General features: G+C 39.8%; 1 protein-coding gene across 1 annotated transcript in view; it reads right to left on the bottom strand.

Moving 5' to 3' along the window:
• LOC137500459 (uncharacterized) overlaps positions 1-7,901 on the bottom strand; it is a 70,616-nt gene extending 62,715 nt beyond the window's left edge. The window contains exon 1 of the mRNA XM_068227357.1: positions 7,644-7,901. Coding sequence (XP_068083458.1) covers positions 7,644-7,725 — 82 coding nt within the window. The 5' untranslated portion in view covers positions 7,726-7,901. The remainder of the gene's footprint in view (positions 1-7,643) is intronic.
• Positions 7,902-12,442: the final 4,541 nt, after the last annotated feature.

Here is a 12,442-nt window from a genome sequence, read left to right as displayed (position 1 = left end):
GGGGATACCCGTGGAGCAGAAAGAGGTAAAAGAAGGTGCCGGGCTGAATGGGTCCATCTACAAAATCAAAATTAATTTAAAACTTTAACTGAAGGTTATACTGCTTAAGAAAACAACAACTTAACAAATTTTCACTCAGTGAACATGTCAGGTACAGAAGCAATCTTGAAACCAGACTAGGAAAATCCAAGATTAGTGAATTTTACCGATTCTGGGCTTCAAGCCCCTAGTTTTACAATTCCACAGATACCAGATCCAGTTTAAACGTTAATTCAAAACAACGATTCAGTTAGTCAAGGGCAGAAGGGCAGAAATCCTCTAATTCTAGAGCACTTGCTCCCAAAATACAATATCTAGCCTTCCAGAGACACTCCTTACTCTCACAAAACTTCGAAAAAGAGCTAACAGGCTCTCAGTTTCTTACGGCCCACTCAAGGCAACATTACATCAAAATTTACAATCTCTGGCCTCTCAAGCCACCATTTACAAATTGAATTTGTTTTTACACAGGGGTGTCTAGTACCCAACCTACAGGGCCTTTGCGAAAAGGAACAGGTTAAATAAACGGCCTGAACACAAATTGAATGGAGGTGTACACAGCGCTCCAAGATAATGAAAAATTTAAAAACCTACAGGCCTCTCAGCCAATGAAACGGGGCTAGTCCCAAACTACTGAGGTGGCTTGTATGGAAATAACTTTAACATATTACAGGAACGAAAGGTTGCAAAACAAAGTCACCTCAAATCAAGATGAAGGGGAGCTCGAGAGGGTAACTCACTCTCTATCCCCGATGTACAGGTAAAGACATTATGAAGTTTTACATTAGCCGAAAGAAAAGTTACATTTTAGAAAAGTAGGTTACATAGTTAAAGATTCGGACCTTCCCCTCAGATAAAGTAGCGGAGACAGCAAGAAAGATAGAATTTTATGTGGCCATTACCTTATAGATGTTCTGCTGACTGAAGAAAGAGGCCCCCGCCTCCTGCCTTAACACACACACAGAAAGACGACGATCAACTGGCAAGGAAACTTGAAAAGCCGCAACTTATATACCCTCAAGAAGGTTCGAGAAAATTCAAGACTAATCCAGACCCGCCCTCTCAAGTTTTATTGGTGAATTCAAAGTGAACAAGAAATGCAGGATTGGTTGAAAATTAATTACAAAAATTTATGATTGGCTAGATTCAAACCTGGCGGAAAGAAAAAGAAGTGTTGCCAACCCAAAAATAAATGAACGTAGAGTCAGTTATGGACAACCTAGAAATACAAAACTTCTTTAAGATATAAGTTCTTTCACCTTGCACCAGAGTGCATGATCAGAGTTTTTTGGTAGCGTCATCTGACTCGGGTTGTTCTAGAAACACAAAGGACAGTTACTGCGAAGTGGTACAGTGAGACTTGTCTGTCTCAGGTCATCCAGGCTTTCAAGCAGCTCCGTCCAAGGTCACAGCTCAACACTTGGCTCCTGCATCACGACAATGCTCCAGCACATCGTGCTAATGTAACAATGGATTTTCTTGCCAGATCAGGGTTCACTGTGCTTGATCACCCTCCATATCGTCCTGATCTTGCCCCATGTGACTTCGCACTCTTCCCAGAAGTGAAGCTGAAGCTGAAAGGGCAGCGTTTTGCATCCGACAAGGAGCTTCTAGCAGCATGGGATCAAGAGTGTGAAAATGTAACCGAAGAAAAGTGGCAGAGTTGGTTCAGTGACTGGTTTCGACGTATGGAGAAGTGTATTGTGGTGGAAATTATTTTGAAAAAGTCTAAAGCGTTCATTCACATTGCGAAACTTTCCTAGTGCCCATTGTATGTGTCGTCTTCATCACAATTTCATCCTCATCACGACGCGCAGGTCACCTACGAGAGTGAAATAAAAAAAAGACCTGCATCTGGCGAGCCGAATTTGTCCTTGGACACTACCGGCATAAAAGCCATACGCCATTTCATTTCAGTATGGTTCTAAGTACCATCATGAGGGGCCGTTGACCTAGTTTTTAGACCCCTTTAGACAACAAGCACCACCGATTCAGGATTGTGCTTTGGAAGCAGCCTCTTGGTCAGTAGGCCTATATACTATTGTTTTAAGATAGTTTCTGGGAAGGTGCGAGTCAAATCCACAGACTGTTTTAACTTCATAATCATCGTTCATCGTCTCCATTTTTTAATTCTAGTCAGTGGATTAATTTTGGAATTATTTTTAAGTGTCAATATTGTGAGCTGATCCACTGATTAATTTAAATTCATATTCATCCATTCATTTTTCATCATCACGTTTTGAATTCTGGTCCGTCAACGAGTTTTGCCGAGGCCTACAGTCATGGAAAACAACCATATAACTTCCCCTAAGGGAATGGCAGTTCCTACCTTGTGCTCCATGGAGCCAAAGTCACCTCCTCAAGAGATAAGACATTGTTCAATCGTAGTTGCTTCTTGGGAGTGAACGTGGACTACATAACACAAAGGTGCATGAATGGGGTAGGTGACGATAATATTTCAAAGTACATGAGCAACGGGGAAATTCATTTCACTGACAGCTGTACAAGAGAGTCCAAAGTGTTACAGCTGGAGAGATATTTTGGGTGGGAGGACAGTTGGAGAAAAAGAGAGAGATGCATTAAATGGAAAGAACAAAGAATCACGAATAACACAAACAAGTGAAAGTGGAAGCAACATATTCAGCAAGGGTCCCATTTGGTACTCACACTACAAATTGTTAGCCCTCTTCCCTAGAATACTACATGGAAGTATGAAGTATCTAGTATCAGAATAAAATGGAATAGAGCTAAGCCTATATGAAACAACGAAGGCTACGGAAATAATATACTGCATAAGGCATGGTAAAACTTTCCTAACGGGGGGAGGCAAATGTAATAACACGCCATGCAAGGCTACCAACTTAGGTATGGCCAGTGAGTACATCATTGGTCTGGTTTGGTTAGACTATTGACTAGTAATTAGACCATTGGTCTGGGATTGTAAGCCTCCCAGGTTAAAACCGTGAAGTAGCCCACAAGGCTTTAGTATTCCCTGCAACAATATTAGCTAGTGACAAGACCAATGGCTAGTGCCAAGACAAATGGTATGGACTGGTTAGACCAAAGGTGCTCGCGCTGGGCACGCTGGCAAGCAATGAGTGCAGCATATGCTATTCAACCACAGTGACGTTGTGGCTACATCACAGGGCGTGAAGATTGGGCAAAGTTCTCCTAGTCACTCTCAATCACTGCAGCGATACCAGAGTTTGAAATGGAGGCAGAAAATAATGAAAGAAAGAGGGCAGAAATCGGTGTCATTTTCAATTTACCTTGTAAATAATAAGTTATTTATGTCCAATCCATTTTATGTATTTCGACCGGATACAATAAAGAGTTAGGCCTACAACCTCAAATATATTTATGAAGTACGTAATGAATTACAATTTTCACTATTTCTATTATTTTTTTAATTTTTTTACAAGTTACTTTACGTCGCACTGACATAGACAGGTCTTATGGCGACGATGGGACACGAAAGGGCTAGGAGTAGGAAGGACACGGCTGTGGCCTTAATTAAGGTACAGCCCCAGCATTTGCCTGGTGTGAAAATGGGAAACCACAGAAAACAATCTTCAGGGCTGCCGACAGTGGGGTTCGAACGCACTGTCTCCCGAATAGTGGATACTGGCCGTACTTAAGCGACTGCACCTATCAAGTTTGGTCTATTTCATTTTAAGAAGTGCTTTAGAAAGAGTTCTAATATTTCGGAGTTTAGCTGGATAAGCTATGCCTTGTGGTTGTTTGGGTTCAAATTATCTGATAAACTCAACAACAATCCAATCGTGCTTACCAGGAATCAAAAATCAGTGAGGTTATTTATTTGAAGGCATACTGTACATCTATCTGGTAGATACATTTACACTGTTGTTGTTGTACTTTAATCTTAGATAGTAAATATGTACCTCCTCACTCATGATGAAATTCCCTCTCGACATTTAGAGGATAGCTGTTAACACGGGATGCCTGTTAAATTTTAAATACTCTTTTCACAAATTCAGTGAACAGGGAAAGTTGTACAACACTACAACACTGTGCAAAATAATTGTTGCACTATGTAATTATACTACATTTTGCTTAATGAATAATAGAAATTTTACTTTCTTTAAATGAAAAAAAAATACCGAGCTCGATAGCTGCAGTCGCTTAAGTGCGGCCAGTATCCAGTATTCGGGAGATAGTAGGTTCGAACCCCACTGTCGGCAGCCCTGAAAATGGTTTTCCGTGGTTTCCCATTTTCACACCAGGCAAATGCTGGGGCTGTACCTTAATTAAGGCCACGGCCGCTTCCTTCCCACTCCTAGCCCCTCCCTGACCCCATCGTCGCCATAAGACCTATCTAGCAAAAAAAAAAAATGAAAATAGTGGAGTGTACAGACAGGGAAAGGGTAGCGCTGACACAGATTCAGAATTATTTCATAAGATAATCAGCTACGTGGGAAACGACATGGAAAGGAATGTGATTGTAGCGGGAGATCTGAATTTACCAAATGTCAATTGGGAAGGGAATGCGAACAACAGGAAGCATGACCAACAAATGGCAAATAAGCTAATATGAGAAGGACAGCCGAGTCAGAAAGTGATGGAACCAACTAGAGCGAAAAATATCCTGGATGTGGTGCTGATAAAACCAGATGAGCTCTATAGAGAAGCCGACGTAATAGATGGTATTAGTGATCATGAAGCTGTTTTTGTCGTAGTTAAAAATAAATGTGATAGAAAGGAAAGACTTAAAAGTAGGACTATTAGACAGTACCATATGGCTGATAAAGCAGGCATGAGGCAGTTTTTAAAAAGTAACTATGATCGGTGGAAAATGGTAAATAAAAATGTAAACAGACTCTGGGATGGGTTTAAAGAAATTGTTGAGGAATGTGGAAACAGGTTTGTACCTTTAAAGGTGGTATGGAATGGTAAAGACCCACCTTCTTATAATAGAGAAATAAAGAGACTAAGGAGGAGGTGCATACTGGAAAGAAATAGAGTTAGAAATGGCTGTGGAAGTAAGGAGAAATTGAAGGAACTTACTAGGAAATTTAATCTAGCAAAGAAGGCAGCTAAGGATAAAATGATGGCAAGCATAACTGGCAGTCATACAAATTGTAGTGAAAAATGGAAGGGTATGTATAGGTACTTTAAGGCAGAAACAGGTTCCAAGAAGAATATTCCAGGAATAATTAATGAACAAGGGAAGTGTGTGAGGATCTTCAAAAGGCAGAACTATTTAGTCAGCAGTATGTAAAGATTGTTGGTTACAAGGATAATGTCCAGATAGAGGAGGAAACGAATGCTAAAGAAGTATTAAAATGTACATTTGATGACATTTACAATACGATACAAAAGGTGAAAACTAGAAAAGCAGCTGGAATTGATAAGATTTCTGGGGATATACTAAAGACAATGGGTTGGGATATAGTACCATATCTAAAGAACTTATTTGATTATTGTTTGGTTGAAGGAGCTATACCAAATGAATGGAGAGTTGCTATAGTAGCCCGTGTGTATAAAGGAAAGGGTGATAGACATAAAGCTGAAAATTACAGGTCAGTCAGTTTGACATGCATTGCATGTAAGCTTTGGGAAGGCATTCTTTCTGACTATATAAGACATGTTTGCGAAATTAATAACTGGTTCGATAGAAGGTAGTTCGGTTTTAGGAAAGGTTATTCCACTGAAGCTCAACTTGTAGGATTCCAGCAAGATATAGCAGATATCTTGGATATCTGACCCTGTAACAATTAATAGGGGAATTCCTCAAGGCAGTATTATTGGACCTGTATGTTTTCTTATGTATATAAATGATATGTGTAAAGAAGTGGAATCAGAGGAAAGGCTTTTTGCGGATGATGTTATTCTGTATAGAGTAATAAATAAGTTACAAGATTGTGAGCAACTGAAAAATGACCTCGATAATGTTGTGAGATGGACAGCAGGCAATGGTATGTCGATAAACGGGGTTAAAAATCAGGTTGTGAGTATCACAAATAGAAAAGTCCTCTCAGTTTTAATTACTGCATTGAGTAGAGTAAGTTGAAATTTGTGAAAAAATGTTTCAATAGATCTTGAGTCATTGTTTACGAACATAACCATTCTTCGAGATTCAAATTTGGCTGATGATGCTCTGTAAGGGAGCGAAACATGTCCCACAAATAACTTGTCTATTAATGAAGATATTTTAAATGTGACAACATTATAATGTATTGAACGGATGGATTACAATAAAAACTTTGTTATGCAAATAGGAGGTATGTTCCGAGCTGTCAGCGGAGAGATGGCGTGGAATGACATTAGTACACGAATAAGTTTGAGTGGCGTCTTTAAGAGTAGAAAAGATCACAATATGAAGATAAATTTGGAATTCAAGAGGACAAATTGGGGAAATATTTATTTATAGGAAGGGGAGTTAGGGATTCGAATAACTTACCAAGGGAGATGTTTAACAAATTTCCAATTTCTTTGAAATCATTTAAGAAAATGCTAGGAAAACAACAGATAGCGAATCTGCCACCTGGGCGACTGTTCTAAATGCAGATCAGTATTGATTGATTGATCTATTTTTCACTGTCATTCACATCCAAGAAATTGTACATCGTAGCTTATATGCTTAAACCCTGTACCTTTATAGACTGTAACACAAAATTAGGCCTATAATGTGTCAGTTTTCTTTAAATGAATAAATACAAGAAAATAAAACTGACCGTTTAGATCGAGCACAGTATAAATCAAACGAGAATATCTTGAAAAGGTCAGTTTTTGGTTGCGATTATAGAGTTTTATTTTAAGTAATGTATCCCAATTAACACGTCACTGAGTAGTGGAGGAGAGCTTCATAATCGCAATCGAACTCAATGCTCCCTCGCTTCAACAGGCGCCCAGCTGAGTACCTCTGGCTTAGAGTATTGGCTAGTGACAAGACCATTGGTTTGGCCAAAAGCTAATGTATTTCACACCCTCTTTTCTTAGTATATTCATGTCGCGGATACAACCAGCACACACAATGACACTTTCAAACTTCGCAATTCCATTATTCTCACAGAACATGACAACACTGTGGCCACATGATGCAAGCTTTCATCGGAGACATAACAACTACTCCGGCCAACAGGAACACAGGAAATGGTCGAATTTCCCAAAATGACATAGTCTCTGCTTTAATTTAATTTTTCTATATAAATAAGAGTACTTCTAGGGATGGATTGGTAGGTCCCTGGCAAGCATGAAGAAATGTTCTCCCATCTCTGCCACTTATGGTGTCATTTCACATCTTGTTTGCACGATTTCCACATGCACCCCCGCCAGAAAAGTGTAATCCACATATTATAATATGTGACTAAAAATCTGCCAATGATGGGGCTGATAATCACGCTGGTCTGTCCTTTTAAAACAATTACCACCACCACCACCACCACTTGGCAAATGACAACAAAAGATTAAAACAGAATACAGGCTGAAAAAATGATGACAAATACAACCACTTTAAGATCTATATCATGTCCAGGCATATAATGGCTAGAAATTGTCCGTAGGCTAATTGTTTAGAAAGACAGGCTTTGATCATAATATGTATATTGAAGTGCATAAATGTATATAATGATGATGATAATCACCTTCAAATTTATTCCAAACGTAATAACAAGCAACATCTTCAATGTATGACCGTGGTATCCTTCGTTTCCAACTTCCGTCCATTTCACAATGTTTGAAATATAATCCAACTGAGCAAACGCAAATTTATTTCGTAGAAAGTGTTTAATATTACATGACTCGTTAAATACTTGATTTCCGAGTTATTTTCATAATATAAAACTATTTTCTGTATAGGTTAGAACTCAATCACACGCGTTCAAGCAACCAAACTTTCGCGCTATTACTTCCAACCAGCTGATCATTTCCAATGAGGTGTGTATTAAGATGAGCGATACGTGGATAAAAATATTTTTTAACAAAAATGTTTACGCTTTTGTGGGCGAAAGTTCAACTAACATGAAGCACACCCGGTCTTCTACTGCAACAATTGGGACCTAGATGTTTGAAGGCGTAGAAACACCTAATTTTCACGTCGGATGTAGCAAATACAGTAGAGACAATACACGACACTGAGCTAGATATCGAGGGACAGCTACTGGAGCACACTCTAGCGGATAGACCTGAACGGTACTGATTCTGTCATAAGAGCACGTGTATTTTTGTGTGAAGTTTTTGGTGTTAATTATGCGATTTCAGCGAGTTGACACAATTAAATAGTAGCGTGTGCCATTCCTTGATATCTTCTGTCAACATGAGGGAAAAGGTATGTGCTGTGTTTGGCTGCAGTAATTACGAAGTAGAGAAAAATGCGCGCTCGTTCTTCAGGTTCCCTCGTGACAAGAACATGTAAGTAATATTGTGTTTGCATATATATTCTTCCAGTGACAGAGATTTTTATAGTACTTCATAATCTTCTGACCTGCTCGACCCAGGTTTTAACGGGCTTAAAATGTAATACGCATATTTTATTGTATAGTGCAGCAGTTAACCTTCAATACCGATGTGTTGTTGTAGGTGTGATCTGTGGGTTTTGAAATGTCACAGAAGAGATTTGGATAAAGTGTACAAGAAAGAAGGGACGTTGCGCTTGTATAAGAATTATAAGATCTGTTCAGATCATTTCCAGGCCAGCGACTTTAAAAATCCTCGACTGTACAGCCAAGGGTATGTTACATTTTTACTCTAATTGTACGTAAATATTCCTCAAAGCATCACTATCGACAACATTTTCAAACTTTTCTTTCTTTTATCCCTCTTCTCAGATTAAAGCCGGGATTTTATAGATTTTCTTTCTGTTAGTAGGCTTCATGTTAAGAGGAAAATTGTCCAGCTATTAAATGTTAATTCATTGCATCATATGTGTAAGGAATGTGCCGATATTTTTATTGACAAATGTCTTTTTTTTTTTGCTAGGGGCTTTACGTCGCGCCGACACAGATAGGTCTTATGGCGACGATGGGATAGGAAAGGTCTAGGAGTTGGAAGGAAGCGGCCGTGGCCTTAATTAAGGTACAGCCCCAGCATTTGCCTGGTGTGAAAATGGGAAACCACGGAAAACCATTTTCAGGGCTGCCGATAGTGGGATTCGAACCTACTATCTCCCGGATGCAAGCTCACAGCCGCGCGCCTCTACGCGCACGGCCAACTCGCCCGGTGACAAATGTCTTAATATGATGATACATTGTTTTTAAATGAGGAAGAAAGACAAATCCAACCGTAAGATTTCAGGCAGGTATGCTAAAGCAAAAAAAGTAATGCATAAATGAAAGATCAAGCCATTTCACAGCAGTCCATTTCACACCTTGTTTATATGTCTAATTTCAGTCTTTGAATAATAACCTTTTAAATAATTCTTCATTCATTTATCCAGAATTGCTTTAGCAACTTCGAAGTTAATATCTCAATACCACTTTCTTTCTAGACGTAATTTATTTATCCATTTCCGTATATACATTTCCATTGATATTTGAATTTAGCGCGATTTGTTCAGGTCAAGTCACTAGGAGCGCCACCGTCGAATTGTCTCCCATTTTAGCAAGGCGAAATCCGTAAGTGTCGTGTATTGTCTCTACTGTATTTGGATGTAGTCCCGACACTCATCTTCTGGTCATGACGGGCCTTTAATAGGGTTTAACAGGGTTCGATGTAGCTGATGTAGCTGACCATAAAATTTATCTTTCTCTTGTTCTCCTACCTCTATTGGTGCATAACACTTTAATCTTACGAACAGGAAACAACTAAATGAACTTGGAGAAAAGACCGCTGCTCAGCCCGAAGGCCTGAAGATTACGAGGTGTCGTGTGGTAGGCACGACGATTCCTCTCGGCCGTTTTTCTTTGCTTTCTAGACTGGAGCCGCCATCTCACCGTCAGATAGCTCCTCAATTCTAATCAACTAGGCTCAGTGGACCTCGAACCAACCCTTAGGTCCAGGTAAAAATCCCTGACCTGGCCGGGAATCGAAACTGGAGCCTCCGGGAAAGAGGCAGGCGCGGTACCCCTACACCACGGGGCCGGCGCAGTGATAACCAAGCAGTGCAAAATATAATGGGAAGACCTGGTATAGGGGATATAAATGAGAATGGTCAAAGACTTATTGAGTCCGATTGAAGATTGCAAGTACTAGGCACATACATCAGAGGAGGAGGAATAATATAACTTTGATAAACTGAAGGATAAAGAGAGGCACCAGTATGTTTCACTAGAATTGAGGAACCGATTCTAACACCTAAGAGAGGAAGAAGGACAGGATATTGAACATAAGAGGAAGAGCATAGAGAGCACCTACATTAATACCTGTGAAAAGGTCCTAGAAAAGAGGGAGAGCGGAATGGATTACTTCTGAGAAGTTGGCAGCCGTGAATCAAAGGAAGGAATGCAAGCAGAGACTCAATACTAGAAGAACACAAGCAGAGATGGTACAAGCTAGAATAGACTTTAATCAACTTAACAAAATAGGGAAGAGGAGTTTTTGGCGTGGCAAACGAGCATTTATTAATAATCTTGCAACACAAGCAGAGACGGCAGCAGAAAACAATGATAGTAGGACACATTACCAACGGATTAACAGGAAAGATTTCTAGATCTGACAAACCAGTGATAGCCAAAGATGGGAAATTACTGTCCACACAAAATGAACAGCTAGAAAGATAGAGAGAATACTTCCTGAAGATTTTGAATCCTGAAACAACCGAGGAAGGGGAGAGAGAGGTGATGACAGAAGAAGAGCAGGAATATGTTGCTACCAGTACAGAACCACCATCAAGAACAGAGATCCAAATGGCCATTAAACAACTAAAGAATGGCAAAGCGCAGGTAAGGACAATATCGCACCGGAGGCCTTGAAATTGGTTATGGGTACTTCAGTTGAAATTGTGTTCCCACTTTTCAAGAAGATTAGACAAGAAGAGAAGATCCCCAAGGATTGGAAGAAATGACTGTTGATTAATTTCCTCCATCTTCTCAATTCCACCACAATAAATTTACATAGTACACAATACATACACCATCACCACACCTTACTTCTCTAACACCCTATTTCATCATACCACACACACTTCATTATTTACCTCAATCCTCACCTCTCAGCCAATACTTTAACTTCGCTCTTTAATAATTTAATACAACAATAAACACACCACCACTTCTTAATTACTTCTCCAGTACCACATTCCAATAAATAACCCTCCACCAACTTCACATTATACATCCAGTTACTACAACCTTCTACCATCACTTCTCCATCACCACATTTCAATCTCCATAATCATAACTCTGCTCCCTCGCCACATTCACGCCTTTCATCGATACATAACATCCACCGACTACGCATTATACATCCTGTTACCGAGTTTTGGTGGTAGGTAGAGGTGTAAGAAGGTGCGGGCGTGAATGGGTCTCAAACTACGGAATCAAAGTTAATGTAAAAGTTAACAAGGTTATATTTCCTTTTCAATATTAAGTAATAACAAAGAACAGGTACTTAGTAGCCGAAACACAATTTGAAATGTACAATTACAGGGATTACAGAGTTTGGGCTTCGAGCCCTGAGTTCACAATTTTTGAGCAACTAGCCCAACTTTCCGATATACAAATTTTAACAAAGGGGCAGAAGACCCCAATCAAACCCTGGAGCACTTGCTCCAAATTACACAGTAAAGCCTCCTCGAGGCATACAACACTCCGTTTCCAAAAGAGCCACACACTCTTTAATTTAAGCCTCTCCTAGGCCACACCAAACTCCACCTTCAAGTTGTCCTCAACGGACATAAACACAGGGGTAAAATACCCAATCTACTGAGGTCTATTAAATGAAAAGCAAGTTAATTGAATGACCTCTAAAACAATTTGAGAGGAGGCGAACTTGCACTCCTAATACACTTTGATTTTAAAACCTACTTTGGCACTAGGCCGTTATTACAAGGGCTAATCCCGTACTACAGAGGTGACTTAATAGCAATTTACATTACATTACGGAAGAATTGGTTGAGAGAATAAGTTCACCTCAAGACGATGTGAGTGGGAGCTCGAGAGGGTTAAGCACTCTCTATCCCGATATGTCGTTTTAAAATAGAATAGATACCAGTTGTTTTTACATTTTAGGAAAAGGTTACATGGTTGAACGCTTAGAACCCGCCTCGACAGTTAAACTGCTGAGCAAGAAAAGAAAAAAAATTATTAATCGGCCATTACCTTATTGTTGACCGCCGCCGAGGAAAGAGGCGCTTCCCGCCTCCTGCTATGTACTAAATACACTGAAAGATGGAACAGAAGTGGCCCGGAGACCCTAAAATCAGCAGTTTATATACTCTCGCGGAAGTTTCTAGGCGTTAGGGGAATGAAAACACCCGCCCACAATGTTTTTATTGGATAGGACCCCG

This window comes from Anabrus simplex, chromosome 4 (assembly GCF_040414725.1).
Source record: "Anabrus simplex isolate iqAnaSimp1 chromosome 4, ASM4041472v1, whole genome shotgun sequence".
Classification (NCBI taxonomy): domain Eukaryota; kingdom Metazoa; phylum Arthropoda; class Insecta; order Orthoptera; family Tettigoniidae; genus Anabrus; species Anabrus simplex.
This window is presented reverse-complemented; position numbering and strand designations above follow the sequence as displayed.